Source organism: Hippopotamus amphibius, chromosome 12, assembly GCF_030028045.1.
Source record: "Hippopotamus amphibius kiboko isolate mHipAmp2 chromosome 12, mHipAmp2.hap2, whole genome shotgun sequence".
Classification (NCBI taxonomy): domain Eukaryota; kingdom Metazoa; phylum Chordata; class Mammalia; order Artiodactyla; family Hippopotamidae; genus Hippopotamus; species Hippopotamus amphibius.
In genome coordinates, this window is record NC_080197.1 from 59,714,208 (window position 1) to 59,732,618 (window position 18,411).

The 18,411-nt window shown below is 40.2% G+C and overlaps 1 protein-coding gene across 3 annotated transcripts in view; it reads left to right on the forward strand.

Moving 5' to 3' along the window:
- BCAT1 (branched chain amino acid transaminase 1) overlaps nucleotides 1-18,411 on the forward strand; it is a 105,458-nt gene that overhangs the window by 56,286 nt on the left and 30,761 nt on the right. For all 3 annotated transcript variants that reach the window (XM_057703543.1, XM_057703542.1, XM_057703544.1), the window contains exons 4-5: nucleotides 2,535-2,645; nucleotides 5,014-5,133. In XM_057703543.1, the coding sequence (XP_057559526.1) occupies nucleotides 2,535-2,645; nucleotides 5,014-5,133 (231 nt within the window). The remainder of the gene's footprint in view (nucleotides 1-2,534; nucleotides 2,646-5,013; nucleotides 5,134-18,411) is intronic.

The following is an 18,411-nucleotide window of genomic DNA, read 5'->3' on the forward strand; positions in this document are numbered from 1 at the left end:
GCATGTGAGATCTTCCCGGACCAGGGATTGAACCTGTGTCTCCTGCATTGGCAGGCAGATTCTTAACAGCTGCGCCACCATGGAAGCCCCTACAGTTTTGCTTCTTTTTGAACTTTGCATAAGTGGAATAGTGTGTATGTGTGTGTGTGGGGGGGGTGCACATGCGTCTATTGTTTGAGCTCAATGTTATGTTAGATCTGTCCATCCAGGACCAACCCTAATATCTGTGGGTCCTGGGGCAGAAGTACAAACAGAGATATCCCATAGTCCACCCTCTCTGTCTCTTTCTATCCTGGCTTCATCCTGTACTACAGGGGCCTTGCACACACACATAGATGCCCACACCACCTACAAACAGACGACCCTTGGCCATCCCTTGGACTTAGATGTGGGCATCTTAGTAGTCCTGTCTGTTCTTAAGAGGATGAAACTAAAGAGGCCCATTCAGGCCCTGAAAATAGGATCTGGGCCACTTGGGCAGGGAATTCTAGAGAGCTGGTACTTGGAGTCTGTCTAGAAAAGGGTCCAGCCAACTACTTGCTCCATTTTAATAGATAAATAACAAGGACTTACTATGAGGGTGAGTCAAAAATTATCCGCACTCTGGCTATAGAATTTCTACAGGGAACTATATTTAATATCTTGTAATAACCTATAATGGAAAAGAATCTGAAGAAGACTATATATGTATGTATATATGTATAACCGAATCACTTTGCTGTACATCTGAAACTAACACAACATTGTAAATCAACTATACTTCAATTAAAAAAATATTTACCATTTTAAGTATGTTTGCTACAAGTTTATTTCTCCTTTTTTTCTTAGTTATCTAGGAAACTTTTTTTAAAAATCATAAATGAATGTTCGGTTTTATCAGGTGCATGTATTGCAATGAGATGATCATATAGTTTTTCCCACATAAGCTGTTAATATAATGAATCTCATTAATGTATTTTCTAATGTTAAACCCAACTTCTATTCCTGGGATAAATCCAGCTTATTTAGGCTGTGTTATCCTTTGTGTATTTTGCATCTGTATTATTCAGTGAGATTATCATATAATCTTTACATAAATTTGAACCTATGTCAAATGTGTATAATTTTTAAACTGTGAAGTAAATTGAACCTTACAAAGTTACCTTCCTTATCTCAAGTAAAGCTTCTTGCATGAAAGTCTGTTTTGTTTTATATTTAGCAATATAACCTCAGCAGCTTTATTTTTGAAAGTATCTGTATGATATATTGTTCTTTATGCTTTTTTGTTTCGAATGTTTCAGATGTTATCAGCTGAATTAATCTGACAACCATATCTTTTAACTGAAGCTTTAGTCCTATTGCATTTAATAAATTATACATATATTTGCACTTCAACAAAACATCTCATTTTGTGCTTTTTAATTGTGCTCCAGGATTTATATATCTTTTCTCATGTAAGCTTTAAGGCTATAATATTTAAAGGTCCTACTTTTCTCATTCAGTGCAACATACTTTCTAATTTCCATTATTTTTCTTCTTTGACTCACACTTATGTTACATAATGGGTTTCTTCTTTTCCAAGATGTTAATATTTTGTGGTTATATTTTTGGTTTTGATGTCTGGCTTGGCTTGAGGTGGGAAAACGTGTGAAAAGAACATGCCTTTCTACAGGTGGTGTATGCAGGGCTCTGTGTGTCCATTAGGTTAGTTTGTTGTTCTTGTTCAAATTGTCCATATCTTAACCTTGTTTTAGCCTGTTTGTTCTATCAATTACTTAGAGAACCTGTGGTAAAAATTTCCCTTTTTTTTTTAAATTTTATTTTTATTGGAGTGTAGTTGATTTACAATGTTGTGTTAGTTTCCGGTGTACAACAAAGTGATTCAGTTATACGTATACATACATTCATTCTTTTTAAGGTTCATTTCTCATATAGGCTATCATAGAGAAAAATTCCCTTTAAAATGGTTGCTTTTCATCTTTTCTCTGTAATTATCAGTACGCGCTAACTTCTTTTCATGTCCCCGCCCAGTGTTTGTCTGTGGCAGCACCCTGAGAAGGTGGCATGGCCCTAACATAGCAGAGTCTTGAGCTGCTTGGTTTCTGTGATTTGGGAGACTGAACACGCTCTGGTCCCATTTAGATTACCCGCTCTCCAGAGTTTGTACGAGCCAGATAAAATAAAAAGATGCATGGCTGTTTGATGGATCAGGGGCAGGGTACTGTGGGGCCTTTGATTCCATTTCTGTTTTCTAGGCAGTCAGTCCACGTTGTGTGGTTGTTCTCTTCCAGCCTCCACTGATTTATGTATTTAACCCTCTGGCTCCTGTTAATAAGCAAAGGCAAACTCCCAATTCCCACCAGATCTTGGTCGTAAAGGGACTTCTTTTTATCCCAATGACGATAGCCAGCCCGTCTGGCTTTTTCCGTTTTGCATCTGTGTCAGTAGCTTTATGTGGTAAAGGAGACGAGGGCCCACAGGGAAGTCGGTCTTTTGGACACAGGGATTGTTTTCATTTAGTTACCTTGTAACATTTATTTCTCTTTTATCTTCAGTTATTTGAAGGATTGAAGGCATTTCGGGGAGTAGATAATAAAATTCGTCTGTTTCGGCCAAACCTCAACATGGATAGGATGTACCGGTCTGCGATGAGGGCGACTTTGCCGGTATGTAAATGCAGGCGTCTCTCTTGTGTTTCTCTTGATGTGATGGGTCACTGAATTCCCCCAGACAAACCATTTCTGAATACTTAGGTCCACATTTGGTATAAACTGTAGGAGCACTGAAGTTATTTCTGATCTTTTTTGTAATCAGTGAGGTAAAAATACAAACAAATAATCATTTGGCAACTTCGCAGTCTATTTCTTTATGAGCGTCTGTGGGGGTTTAATGTGTATGTGGAAGATAATGGAATAAGGAAGAAAAATATGCCTCAGACTGAAATAATAAAATGTAAAGACGGTATGAAATTGTATCTCAATAAAAGTTCTTTAAAAAAAAGACCACATGAAATTATGATATGAAAATCTGATGTACTGCACAGATAAATGCAGGATGTTTTGCCTCACTGCTTAAGACACTGGCAAGTATGCAGTGATTGAATTAGTTGTTTGGATGTTTTACCCCAAGTTTTATTTAAAAAGAAAAAAAGGATATCAAAAATGTTTTCTTATGGCCACCAGGCCCTGGCTGTAAGATTGTTTTTTTATGGAGCAGAATTCATTCTGAGGTGGGTAGGATTTAGACCCTAAGGTTCATGTCTAGGTAGGAGGTCCTAGATTACTTTCATTCCCTGATACTTGACCAGGCTGCCTTTCTGAACTGAAAGAAGTCTTTTCTTCCTTTGACATAGTTTGTTTGTCCCTAACTTTCAGCTGCGTGTTGAAGAAGCCCAAGTGATGACTCCTTTTTATCCAGGCGCTTCTTTCTCCTTCCTTTCTTTATTTTTCTTTTTCTCTTCTCCTCCAATTATTTATTTATTTATAAAAGTATTTATTTATTTGTTTTTTAAGAACTTTTATTGAGATACAGTTGACATACAATAAACTGCATATATTCAAAGTGTACAATTTGATATTTTTTTTCCCCACCAGTAATGTATGTATGGCAGCCCCAACCTCTCCTTCCTTTTATAACCCATGCTTCACTGACCATCTTCAGAGGCCAGAAGATAGTAGCAGAAGGGAAATTCAAGTAATTTCTTTGGATTCGGTCCTAGTTCCACGCTTTACCCATTACAGACAAATCATTGGGAAATCCTTTAAAACGGGGACAGAAGGAAAGGCAAGTAACATTTATTGGACATCAACTCTGCCGCAAACTGTGTTATGTGGTTCTACATTCCTTGCCTTTTTAATCATAACAGGAAGGTATGTATCGTAAATTTTAGCAGCACCTTTGTACAGAGAAGAAAACTCAAGCCCAGAGAGGTTAAATGACTTGCCTAAGATCACACAGAATAATGGGACAGGGCAAGAGCTTCACTAGGGATGTAAGTTTTTAAATCCCTAGTGACGTTCTTTCCGCTAAATCTTAACCTCTAGACAGCCGTATCAGAGACCCCGCACTTGATACAGGGAGATGATATGTCCTATGTGATTGGCAATCCTGATTTCTGTAACATTACCACACCGTGATTGCTGTTGTAAATTAATATTTATTTAAATAGCTAAATCCTGATGTCATGAGCTCTGTTCATGTGTGTTTCTGACTCATTTCTACCTTGCATTACCCATCTCATCTCTGAAAGTATGTTTCTTTGCCCTTCCAAGTGAATAGAAACTACCTATTTTACAAACTGTCACCCATCTAGTATATAAAAACCTTTTTCACTTTGAAAGTAAACTACTCTTTGCTTTTGCCCATTTTCCTATTGGATCATCTGTCTCTTTCCCACTGATTTTCAGGTTATCTTAACATTTTCCAATTACAGTCCTTTGCTGGTTATGTTACAGATAACTTCACCCAGTGTATCGCTTCTTATATCGTTTGAAGAACAGAAATTCTTAAGTTTTAAAGAGTGAAATTTTGTCCACTTTGTTTCCTTTATGATTTATGCTTTGTGTCTTTTATTTAAGAATTACTTTAAGGTGACAGTAATATTTTCTTTTTTTTTTTTTATGAAAGTCAATGTTTTCTCACATTTAAGTGTATAATCCAACTACAGTTGGTATTTGGGTATGGTAGGGGAACCACTTTTTTATCTTCCTCATGTGGATAATCTATCATTCCATCACAATTTGGAGGGGAAAAGTCACAGAAAAAATTCTTGCTTGGTTTTATTATTGTTGCTTTAAAATTTTTATTTATTTATTTACTTATCATTTTTTAATTTTTAAATTATTTTTGGCTGCACCACACAGCTTTGCAGGATCTTCGTTCCCAGACCATGGATTGAACACAGGCCACTGCAGTGAAAACCGCTGAACCGCCAGGAAATTCCCTTTTTTAGCAGTCAGAGCTTTCATGAGGGTCATTTCTTAGTGCTCCAGTGGAAGAACATTGCATCATTCTTTATGCTTTTCATTTCTTCAGGCATTTGACAAGGAGGAGCTTTTAGAGTGTATTCAGCAGCTGGTGAAATTGGATCAAGAATGGGTCCCCTACTCAACATCTGCGAGTCTGTACATTCGTCCTACATTCATTGGAACTGAGGTGCAGACTGACTTCCTGTTTTGGGTTGCTTTGGTGGGCAAGTTATCTCTGTTTATGCTTGTGTGAAACTTCTAGTGTGTAGTTTGAAATAGTCCCCCAATGGCATCATTAATGCTCCTTTCCCTGCATTATTAAGACTGTAAACATTTTCCTTAAAGGGCCGGATAGTCAGTATTTTAAACTTTGTGAGCCATATGGTTTCCATCACTCCTCAGCTCTGCCTTGTGGTACAGACGCAGACACAGACCCCAACATAAATGAGGAGAGGAATGAGCAAGGCTGTTTGCCTTCCCCTAATCAAGACTAACCATGATCTCCTCAGTTTACCAGTGTAATGCCTCCTGTCTGGGCAGTGCTCCTCCAAGGTAAGAGCTGTAATGGTTTTGAAATTTGGAGGAGAGAGAGCTGTTACTTTTTAATCTTCATTTTCCTAAAGTCTTGGAGTTACTTGGTAAGGGCATAGGAGTGGATGGCCCATTTTCCCCATAGACAATGTTGAAAATAAAGTTCACGGTGGATATTAGGGAAAGCACTTGAGAGCTAGGGGAACAGGTTTTTGGATTTTTTTGTTTTTGTGTGTGTGTGTTTTTGTTTTGTTTTGTTTTAAATAAATTTATTTATTTATTGGCTGCGTTGGGTCTTCGTTGCTGCACGTGGGCTTTCTCTAGTCTTGGAGAGCCGGGTTGTGGTGCATAGGCTTCTCATTGCAGTAGCTTCTCTTGTGGAGCACAGGCTCCAGGCGTATGGGCTTCAGTAGTTGTGGCACGTGGGCTCAGTAGTTGTGGCACACAGGCTTAGTTGCTTTGTGGCATGTGGGATCTTCCTGGACCAGGGATCAAACCCATGTCCCCTGCATTGGTAGGTGGATTCTTAACCACTGCGCTTCTAGGGAAGTCCCTAGGGGAACAGGTTTAAACAACATGGCTGTAAGATCTCCCGATAGGTTACAATCTGTTGGTTGGTGCCCTTGCAAAAGAAGGGCATGCCTGGAGTGGCCAAGGCCATCTTTGTGGGTGAGTATGTGACATAAAATATAAAGATCCTGTCCCTATCTTCTTCCTCTATTGGGCAGGGGAGGCCCTATGGAGAATGGTTGATATGAGGGATAATTGATGGGGGGAGATTGAATGTGGGCGGTGGATGGAGGGGGTGGCATATGGAGGTCTTTAGGGATAGGGAGAATGAGACAGAGCATTTGCTATAGTCTAGCCATTCTGCTCTCTATGGGGTAATTGTATGGTTACCGTGTTCTCCACTAGGTTGTGTGAATGCAAGCAGTAAGGAAATATATAAGGCCAGAGGATAAGTACCTAAGTGGTCCTTTGGCATCCTTTTGATGCCTTTTGAAAGACTATTAAGTGTCTGGATAATGAATTTCAGGAATTGCAGTCTCCCTAATAAAGGTTAAAAATTGGAACAATTAAAAAGTCACCTTCTCCTTAAGTTTCTAAAATTTTAATATTATTGAGTTTTTAAATATTATTTAACTTTAGACAAGGAAGAAGCAGTTTTTAAATTTTGTTGAAACATTACTAATCTCAAAGCACTCCTTCCTAGCTATCCCGAGGTGTTTTCCCACTCCAGAGATCTGATTCTTCTATTCCTAGTTTGTTGAGTTTTTGTCATGAATGGAGGTTGGATTTTGTGGAATGCTTTTTCTAACTGTCTTGACGTGATTATGTGGTTTTGTCTTTTATTCTGTTATAATGTATTATATTAACTCATTTTTAGATGTTAAAACAACTTTGTATTCTTGGGCTAAATCCTACTTGATTATGGTGAATAATTCACATTATATCTTGCTGTATTCGCTTCTCAAATATTTTAAGAATTTTTATCTCAATGCTCATGAAAGGTATTGTTCTGTAGTTTTCTAACATACCTCGTTCTGTGATTTAGTCAATTCTGTAGACTCCCTGGAATTCTACAATCTAGAGTTAGGCAAGCTTTTAAATCTGATTTTATAGTCTGACTGGGACTCCCAACAATCCTTTCTATTGATGGTCCTCAAACTTCTGCATGCGAATCACCCGTGTGTTGTTTAAAATACACATATTTACCCCAGTCCCCAGAGGTTTTCTGGTCAGGTAGGTCCGGATGGTGATTCTGATGCCCGCCCAAATTTGAGAATCTCAGTGACAAAAATCCCGCCAGGTAGTCCTCTCCTGCTGCACTCTGTCAGCTTACATATTTGAGCATACTTTGGGTCTCAGAATCAAGACTTTTAAAAAATCTGTTTTCCAAGTAGTAAGCTGAGAGTTGAAAGAAATAACCATCTGATGAGTCAACATTATTTATATTCAGTTGGTATGTTTAAGTCCACTGGAATCTTCTAATTAATGGTATAGCCAGAAGAAACAATCACCTGTAATTCAGAAAAGAGCATGATACAAATAGCATTCAGTAAAGCATATGGATTTAAACATTTGTGCACCACACGAATGTTCTATAGTCCAGTCTGATAATTATCGCTCATTGTCTTTTCACGGTGGCTACATTTGACATGTGAGATACTAGCTGGAGGATTGGAGCCAGTGGGTAGCAGGTCACTAGGATCCTTTCATCAGGGAAGATTGACTTTTGCTTGCCTATTTATTTATTTACTTATTTATTTATTTAGTTTTAAATTTTTGGCTGCGTTGGGTCTTCGTTGCTGCGTGCGGGCTTTCTCTCGTTGCGGCAAGCAGGGGCTACTCTTTGTGGCGGTGCGCGGGCTCCTCATTGCGGTGGCTTCTCTTGTTGTGGAGCACGGGCTCTAGGCGCATGGGCTTCCGTAGCTGAGTCCCTTGCTTGCCCTTTTGTATGACTCGGTTTTCTGATGGCTCTGTCCGTCCCTGACTTCACAGAAGAATTGCAGGCTCACCTGTACGTCAGTTAGCTGACGTTTTGGTCTTGTGTGCTGCTGGCCCACATTTTTCATCTTTTCATGATTAAGTGGGTCTTTTATCCAAGAGCTATTTTGATTTCTTTGAATGAATGAATATATGTTGGGGAAATTTTTTAAGTGATGTAACCACTGACTTGCTCACATGTGCCCGGTCTCTAGTCCCTGGTATGGCACTCACTTGCGTATAGAGAATTCAGAATTCCAGTATTCTTCAATAGACATATTTGTACTGGGCTCCAGCTCCAACCCAAATGATCTAAATCCGTGGAGCCAGAATCAGACACTCTGCATTTAAACAAACTCTCCAGAGATTTTTAAATTACTTGCATGAGAATCACCATCCCAAATCTTGTGAAATAATTAAAAATGTCTAATTAATTAGCCAGCAAGTAGAGATTGCCAATAAAATAATACCAAGCTGCCAGTGGGTGGAAATTTGAAAAAAATTTTTCTGTAAAGTTTACATTATTGGGACTTCCTTGGTGGTGCAGTGGTTAAGAATCCGCCTGCCAATGCAGGGGACACAGGTTCCATCCTTGGGCCAGGAAGACCCCACATGCCACAGAGCAACTAAGCCCATGTGCCACAACTACTAAGCCTGTGCTCTAGAGCCCTCGAGCCACAACCACTGAAGCCCACATGCTCTAGGGCCCACGTGCCACTACTACTGAGCCCACATGGTGCAACTACTGAAGCCCAGGCACCTAGAGCCCGTGCTCTGCAACAAGAGAAGCCACCACACTGAGGAGCCCGTGCACTGCAATGAAGAGTAGCCCCCACTTGCCACAACTAGAGAAAGCCCGCACACAGCAACAAAGACCGAAAACCAGCCCCCAAAAAAAGAAAATTAAAAAAAAAATTAAAGTTTCCATTAGTAAAAAAATACTAAACAGTATTACATAAACCTCTTGTAAAACATTTAAATTAGAGGATAAAATCATTCACAATCCCAAATAATTTCTCATATTAAAAAAGAATTTCAACATCATTTTAATCAATATCTTCTGAAATATTTATTTATCGGTTATTAAAAACTTCAAGAGAAAGTAAAAAGCTGGAGTGTTCCAAACATCTGCTGATTGTCAATTGGAAATTAGATAAAATATGAAATCATAATATTTATTTTTTAATTTTCTTTTTATTGAAGTCTAGTTGGTTTACAATGTTGTGCCAATCTCTGCTGTACAGCAAAGTGACTCAGTTATACACATATAGACATTCTTTTTTTATATTCTTTTCCATTATGGTTTATCACAAGGTATTGAATATAGTTCCTTGTGCTGTACAGTAGGACCTTGTTGTTCGGCCATCCTATATAATAGCTTGCATCTGCTAATCCCAAACTCTCAGTCCTTCCCACCCAGCCCCCAATCACAAGTCTGTTCTGTCTCTGAATCTGTTTTGTAGATAGGTTCATTTGTGCCTTATTTTGGATTCCACATATAAGTGATATCATATGGTATTTGTCTTTCTCTTTCTGAATTACTTCACTTAGTATGATAATCTCTAGTTGCACCCATGTTGCTGCAAATGGCATTATTTCATTCTTTTTTATGGCTGAGTAGTATTCCATTGTATATATGTACCACATCTTCTTTATCCATTCCTCTGTCAATGGACATTTAGGTTGTTTCCATGTTTTGGCTGTTGTGAATAGTGCTACTATGAAATAATAATATTTAAATAAAAAACATTTACATGAACAGTTTCTAAATTTTCACTTTACCAGCTGAGAAGCTAAAATTACATGACTGTCAGGTTCAGTACTGAATACCTACGAACCGTACATCTACAGGAGCTAGGCTTTGCTGATTTTAACATCTGTTTTATCCAGCTTCACCCTATTTGGTAACTCCAGCCAGGTATATAGCTACATGAACGTGTACACGCGTGCACACACACACAGTGTGGCCTTTATTTTCTCAGCGATCCTGATGAGTGTATAGGTGTTTTGACCATAGTCAACAGCAAAATATGCACAACCACAAACTGAGATTCCCTCTGATCACTGCTTCGAGCCTCCCGCTTTTCCTGTTTATCGCGGTGTCATCTCACCCACTGTCTCCACTGGGGAGGTGGTGGAGTGAGCCGCTGCTGAGTAACGTCAGGGCTGAAGATAAGTGTCGTTAGGAAGGTCGAGTCTGTTGGTAGGGACAACCCTCTGAGCTGCAGGGGTCAGCCTGCCCAGCCCCTCTGACCAGGTCCCAGGCTGTCTACCACACACACATCTGCCAGCTGCTGGTGGACTTGACGTTTTCAGCTGCACTCCAAGACAGCCTGACTTTGGCTCTAATGCATCCTTCTACTTTGGAGGGCCCCAAATATATTTCTGGAGTTGAGCTCAACTAGAGAAGCTGTCTGCTTCTGCTTAATATCACCTCCAGGGGACAACGCAGAACAACATTTGAAATCATTTTACATGAAGTTTCCCCATTCACAACTTCACTGGAAACCTTTCAGTATGATGTTTTCATGAGAGCTCATATTTTATTTTTTTTAAGCTCTTTATTGGAATATAATTGCTTTACACTCTTGTACCAGCTTTTGAGGTACACCAGAGTGAATCAGCTGTATTTATATATATATCCCCATATCCCCTCCCTCCCGCGACTCCCTCCCACACTCCCTGTCCTGGCCCTCTAAGGCATCACCCATCATCGAATTGATCTCCCTTTGTTATACAGCAACTTCCCACTAGCTATCTGTTTTGCAGTTGGTAGTGTATATATGTCTATGCTACTCTCTCGCTTCGTCCCAGCTTCCCCTTCGCCCCCTGCCCCCCCAACCCTGTGTCCTCCAGTCCAATCTCTGCATCTGCATCCTTATTCTTGCCCTGTCACTGGGTTCATCAGTACCTTTTTTTTTTTTTAGATTCCATATATATGAGTTAGCATACAGTATTTGTTTTTCTCTTTCTGGCTTACTTCACTCTGTATGACAGACTCTAGGTCTATCCACCTCATTACATATAGTCCCATTTCATTCCTTTTTATGGCTAATATTCCATTGTATATATGTGCCACATCTTCTTTATCGATTCATCTGTTGATGGGCATTTAGGTTGCTTCCATGTCCTTGCTATTGTAAATAGTGCTGCAATGAACATTTCGGTACATGTTTCTTTTTGGATCATGGTTTTCTCTGGGTATATGCCCAGTAGTGGGATTACTGGGTCATATAGTAGTTCTATTTTTAGTTTTTTAAGGAAACTCAAAACTGTTCTCCGTAGTGGCTGTACCAACCCACATTCCCACCAACAGTGCAGGAGAGTTCCCCTTTCTCCACACCCTCTCCAACATCTATTGTTTCCAGATTTTTTGATGATGGCCATTCTGGCCAGTGTGAGGTGACACCTCACTGTGGCTTTGACTTGCATTTCTCTAATGATCAGTGATGTGAGCTCATATTTTAAAATCCTGCTGCCTAATGGTCCACTCCATGATTTCTGGTTCACTCCACAGGGAGCTTAAGTGCATGTAAATTTCATAGAAATGTCTTTTTTTTCTTTTATCACCTTGTAAAATCTTTATATTACATATATAATTTTACCTATAGTCATAACAATTGCCATGAAAAGAATTCCCTTTATCCATGGCCCTTGTTTATTTATGCTTATACATCTTATCATCTTTTCCCTTCACAGTTCGCCTCTATTAATAAAAGCATCTAAACAGATTTGAAAACTAGTTATTACAGCAGCAATTTGTAATCGTTAATTTGGGTTTTGTCTACACTTTTAATGTATTCTTTTGTAGTCCTATTTGAGATTATATTTGTATCTCATTCCACTGTTTATAAACAACTTAAAGTCTTATTTGTATAACTATTAACGTGTTTCATATTAACAACACCTTTTTAGTATCTTCAAATCTCGGTTATCTGTTTTTTGAGATACAGCTTGTTTGCACTGAGTTTAGTCTGTGAAGATCAGCTTGCTATTATCAGGCCACTCCTTCCGATGGACATCCTCTTGAGGCTCTTGTCCATTTCAATGTTATCACAGGGGACAGTTGTCATCACTCTCTTTTACTCTTTTGGAGTGTTGGTGCACATGGTTAATAATGATACCCCTCCGTTCATGGCACCTACCGTCATGGGGAAGAAGGGAGGCCTCTCTTTGTCTTTTAATTCCCTTGTATCTTTTTCCCTTACTCTTATCTCCTCTTCCACACTGGAAACCGTTCTCATGTATTGAATGAATATTCGTTTGGTTTATATGTATTTTAAGCATCTCTTATTACCTTGGATGCCTGTAATTTTAATTACTGTAAATGATTTTATTGTATACATCTAACTGTGTCTCTCAGCGTTTTCCTCCGTGCTCTGTTTCTCAGTTCTATCCAGGTTACTATGTGTAGATCCAGTCCATCACTTCTAATTGCTGCAGAGTTCCCCACGCTGGACATTTATCACACTTTTTCCTAGTTCTCTTACTGGGATTCCATTTTCCTGTCTCCTTATATAATACTGCAGTGAGCAGTTTGAAAATATACAGCCTAGGGAATTGCTGGAAGAGTTACTATTTCCTGAAAGATGCCCTAGGCCTATCTTACTTTTCAATCCCAAGAAAGTCCTGCCTTTCATTCAAGGAGGTCCTGGTTCTCTTTGATGAAACACGATAGTCCAGTCTGCCGTCACCCCTATCACCTGGCATTGTGAAGCTCTCCTGACTGCCAGGCACTACGCTCGGTGCTTTCTCTGCACTGATTGACAGCAACCTGTGAGTAGGTGCCACTGGCATCACTTCAGAGATGAGTAAACTGAGGCCCAGAGAGGGGAAATAAGAACCCCCGTGCTCTTGCTTTTGTGCTGCTCTTGTGCACTTGTCACTGTGCTGTTCTAGGGATGCCACCTCCCTGCCCTCATGAAACTTAGTGTCTCATGGAGCTTGTGGGAGTGTTAGACCCACAGAATGAATGTATTGATAGCTGGAGGTCCGTGTTATGAAGAAATGCGGCATGGTTCATTAAGAGTGCTTGTTGTGGAAATGTAACTCGGACAGGAGCTAATAAGTTCTTTACCATCTTGTTTTTGTTTTTGTTTTTTATGGTAATTTATTTTGACAGGGATGTCAATACAATTCATTGGGGGAAAGTATAAATTAATTTTTATTGGAGTATAGTTGATTTACAACGTTCTGTTAGTTTCTGCTGCAATGTGGATCAGTTATATTGATACGTATACATATAGCTACTCTTTTTTTAGATTCTGTTCCCATGTAGGTCATTACAGAGTATTGAGTAGACTTCCCTGTGCTATACAGTAGGTCCATATTAGTTATCTGTTTTATATATAGTAGTGTATATATGTCAATCCCAATCTCCCAGTTTATCCCTGTCTCCCAATCTTGTTTTAATGTAAGTCAGCCTTCATGTCTATTTCCTTTCCTTCTCTGAGCTACCAGCTTTCTTGCTCTCAATTATCTTTGACAGAATCACTCCAGATTTTATATATGGTGTTATATATTTTATAATATGTTATATATATTCTCTAACACGTGTACGGTCACACTAAGTCTAAAGTTCATTCACAATGCTTCCGAGTTTAGGAATATCAATTTTCACATGAAACCTGCAAGCATATTTCTGGGATTTTAAGGAGGAATTTGGGGAAGGGAAAAATTTGGTAAAAAATTCAAATGATACCAAAAGTATACAATGGAAAGGAAGTTTGCTTCCTACTCCCATTCTGATCCAGACAGTTCCTCTCCTTCTGAGCAATTCCTGTTGCCAGTTTTCCTTATATCTTTCTAGAGATACGTATCGATAAATATACACATATCTAATCTACCTGCTTACGTGTTTGTACATTAAGAATTATCCTTCTTTTTACGAAAATGACAGTTATTCTTTGCCCAATTTTTGCCAATACTCAAGATTTTTAAAAACTAGACACACACACACTCACAGTTTTTTTTTTTTTTTTTTTTTGGCACACGGGCTTAGTTGCTCCAAGGCATGTGGGATCTTCCTGGAGCTGGGATCGAACCTATGACCTCTGCACTGGCAGGCAGATTCTTAACCGCTGCGCCACCTAGGAAGCCCACACTCACAGTTTTTTAAAGAATTCCAACAAAAATCTGTGGACCCAACACCAGGTTAAGATTAGAACACGGCTAGGACAGTTGACTCCCTTCTTGTACCTTTCCCTGTCACCTCCGCTCCCCTCCCCCATGGAGTCACCCCTCCCCACCCCCTGGGGCATTCTGTTTTACTACAAAGGGACATTTGGGGTTATTTCCGATTTTTGATTGTTGAATAAAGCTGCTGTGCACAGCTTTGAACGTGCCTTATGGTGGACATACATACTTCTCTCCATTGTTTACCTAGGAGCTGAGTTGCTGGGTCGGAGGGTATATATATGTTTGGCTTTTCTTAAATACTGCCAGACAGTTTTCCAAAGTGCTTGTACCGTTTCACTCTCACATCAGCAATATATGAAATTTCCATTTGCTTCATATCCTTGTTAACATTGGTGTTGTCTTATTAATTTTACCCATTCAGCAGTCCTATCTCCTTTTATATCCCTGAGGACAAATTGTGTTGAGTACCTTTTCACATGCTTACTGGCTATTAAAAATCCTTTTGTGAAGTGCCTTTGCAAGTCTTTTGTCATTAAAAAATTGGTTTGTGCTGTTTTTTTTTTTTCCCATTTTCCTAGCTGTAAGGTACATTGTACATTATGCTGTACTTAACTGAATACAGGATGCCATAAAATATGAGGCACCATTATTTGGGGCACTGAAATGGAAAGACATTGCCAGTTAAACTATGAAACAGCACTTTCCCGATAGTCCTGAGTGACTCGTGAATGAGTCATACCGGCCGCTTATTTTTTGAAATGGATGTTTTCTGAGGAAATCTGTAATTTCCTCTGCCATCAGTTGCACTGCTCAGCTTGTGATAGGTATATTTAGTATATTTTTGCATGTATCTTAATAACAAAAGCTAATAACAGCTTTATCTTACGGGTTTCTGCCAACCATAGGTCCCATTAGAAGACTTGGTTGTTGCTTTGCAAGAATATATTGAATTGCACTTGTTTAATATTATTAAAAATATTTGTTTTACTAATACCAAATACATATCCGGCTGCTGTTTTTGTGCCTTTCTATGCAGTAACTTTTCAGTGCCACATCAGACTGCAGTTATTTGAGGACATTTCATACGGCCAGCTCAACATCTGTAGCATCACCAATGCCCATAAGCCATTGGAGCTACCATCAGTACGAACAGCTACTTCCAAGTTTGGTAATGACAACTTTTCCATGACTGCTGTGTAGCCCGTAGCAATTGCAAAGTGCTGAGTCCAGGTTTTCAGACATGTTAAATGTGAAAAAGTGGATGTCTTAGAATCTGTGAAATATGGTGGCGTCATTTGTATAACCAGTGTCCTGTTGATCAGCCATTCTATTGTCAATGTAACAGACATAAGAACTGTTATTAATAAGTTGAATAAAGTAGGAAAAATTGAATTTGGGATCTTTAAAAAATTCAAACTTTCTTCACATTTATGCTATGGACCTATCCCCTAGTGCACAGAAAGACAGATATTCGAGGATAGGTATTACAGCTCACAAAATTTGCTGATAGATGAGACTGAGAGGAGAGATGTCCAGTTTTCCTCTTGGGCCATTGCTGCTGGTTAGTGAGCATTTGTTGGGATGGAGAGACGGAGGGAGAGGGTTTTGTTTGTTTATTTGTTGGAGTGACGATGGATGGAATCAAGAGTTTAGTTTTGGACACCGGAATGTCAGCTGATGATGTCAAGCTGGTGGGTGGATGTACCAGTCTGGAATTCAGGGGAGATTTGGCAGTTTAAGTGCTACATTCTCGTCTTTAAAATGCCTTTAAAGTCCGGGGCCTGGATGGGGTTATCAAGGGAAGAACTGTAGAGAGATGAAAAGAAGGCAAGGAAGAGCCCTGGGGCAGGCCAGCGTTTGGAGGAAAGGGAGAGGAAAAGGAATCAGCTAAGGGGTCTGAGAGGTAGCAGCCTGTAAGGCAGAAAGAGCAATGAGAGGGCTTGGTATACTAGAAGCCAAGTAAAGAACGGGGAAACAGTGATGAACTGTGGCGAGTCCCACCCATAGGACCAGTGAGATGAAGCCTGAGAACTGATTTTTGGATTTGCCAACATGGAGGTCCTTGGTGATCTTAATAAGCATCTCTCAGTGGGGGTGGCGGGGCTGAAAGCCTTGAAGGTCATGGATTCAAGACAGATTGAGAGGAGGGGAGGTTGTGATCGTGCATAGGTGTAATTCTTGTGAAGGATTCTGCTCTGCAGTGGAACAGAGAGATGGGTGGATTCCTGGAGTGGGGCAGGTGAGAGATACCATGGCGTATGGCAGTGATCCAGAAGAAAGGGAAAACCCATTATTAACATAGTCACAGGATTTCCCAAAGTCTCCTCTGTCACACTTCTACCTCTGAGGCAGGCAGTGCCATGTGACTGGATGGAGGGACAACCCCCGCTCCTGCCTAGTTCCCTAGCTGGTAGTTCCCCACCTGCTCTGCTGTTTCGCTGATACCACTGTCGCCGTGAGGGCTCTTCCCTGAGTATGACGTCCTTCCCCCTTCCTCAGCCGACTCACAGGCCGAGACGGTCGCGGGTGCTAGCTCCCTGTGCTGGTCTCGTCCGCTGCTCTGTTCCAGGCCCCGTCCTGTGCTTGGCCCCGTCCATTGAACCAATCTGGATGGAATCACGCAGTCGGGGCCTGAGGGCGGAGGCTAGGTCAGTGAGGAGACCCCGGTTCTAAGGCCACACCCTCCTGTGGCATTTTCCTGTCATCCAGAGAAGGGGCAGTTTCTGTTAAGGGCCAGGTAGTAGATATCTTCAGTTTTGCGTTCCTTGCAGCTACTCACCTCTGCCTTTGTAGCACAAAAACAGCAATAGGCCACACGTGAATGAAAGAAAGTGTTCCAGTAAAACTTAAAAAAACCAGGCAGCAGGCTGAGGTTTGCTGAACCCTGGTCCCAGGCACTTTAGAAGGAAATGAAGCCTGGCTTTCCTGAGAGTGATTCAGTGTGGCTCCCCCGGGTGCTTCCTCATTGAGTGTTCTTGGCCACTTCCTTAATAATTCATGCTAAAATTCCTATTTATGATTGATTTCACATTTACCAACCTGTATTTTCCACATCATCAGTTAGGAATCCTTGTCTTTTTCCCAAGTACCCATTCTTCACAATTCCAGCATCGAGGGTTGACTGGTTCAGTGGTCACATGTGCAATCATCTTAACGTCGCCTGCATGCCCAGTGTATTGGTGTATGTTGAATTTATTTACCACTATTGCTATTATCAAATAGTATTTATTAAAAAAAGAATAACAATCGCTATTTGTTGGATGCTTACAAAAGATTAGGCCTTGGGTACTTTCCACAGATTATCTAATTTAATCCTGATATTAACCCTGTGAGCAGTTATCATCACTGCCTTTACATAATATTAGATAAGACAATTCACTGTTCTTTCAGTCTTTCTTACCTTAGTTTTAGTTTTCTTTTAACTATGTTTTTTATATTTTTTAATTTTCTATTATTATTTTTTTAAAGATGGGTTTGTTTGTTTATTTATTTATTTATTTTTGGCTGCGTTGGGTCTTTGTGCTGCATGTGGGCTTTCTCTAGTTGTGGCAATCAGGGGCTACTCTTTGTTGTGGTGCGCGGGCTTCTTGTTGCTGTGGCTTCTCTGGTGGAGCACAGGCTTTAGGCTCGAGGGCTTCAGTAGTTGTGACTCGCAGGCTCTAGAGCACAGGCTCAGTAGGTGTGGTGCATGGGCTTATTTGCTCTGCTGCATGTGGGTTCTTCCTGGACCAGGGCTCGAACCTGTGTCCCCTGCATTGGCAGACAGATTCTTTTAATTAATTAATTAATTGATTTTTGGCTGCATTGGGTCTTCATTGCTGCACGCAGGCTTTCTCTAGTTGCGGTGAGCGGGGGCTACTCTTTGTTGCGGTGTGACGGTTTCTCATTGAGGTGGCTCCTCTTGTTGCAGAGCACGGGCTCTAGGAGTGCGGGCTTCAACAGCTGCGGCACATGGGCTCAGTAGTTGTGGCTCTCAGGCTTGGTTGCTCCACAGCCTATGGGGTCTTCCCAGCCCAGTGATCCAAGCCATGTCTCCTACACTGACAGGCAGATTCTTAACCACTGCACCATCAGGGAAGTCCCTGTGTTCTTTTTTTCAATTTTAACATCATTCTTATTGAAAAACTATAAGAAGAGTTGAGTGATTAGCCTTTTTCTCTAGTCTTAGGTGTATATTGTCTTTCTCTTTGAGCGGGGCTGAGAAATAATCTTTTATAGCAAGCCTCAGAAAATTCTGGACTTTTGCTTTCCCCATGATATTCTTTCAATGATGTCTACATGCAGTATTAACTACCTGTTAGTCTAGAGG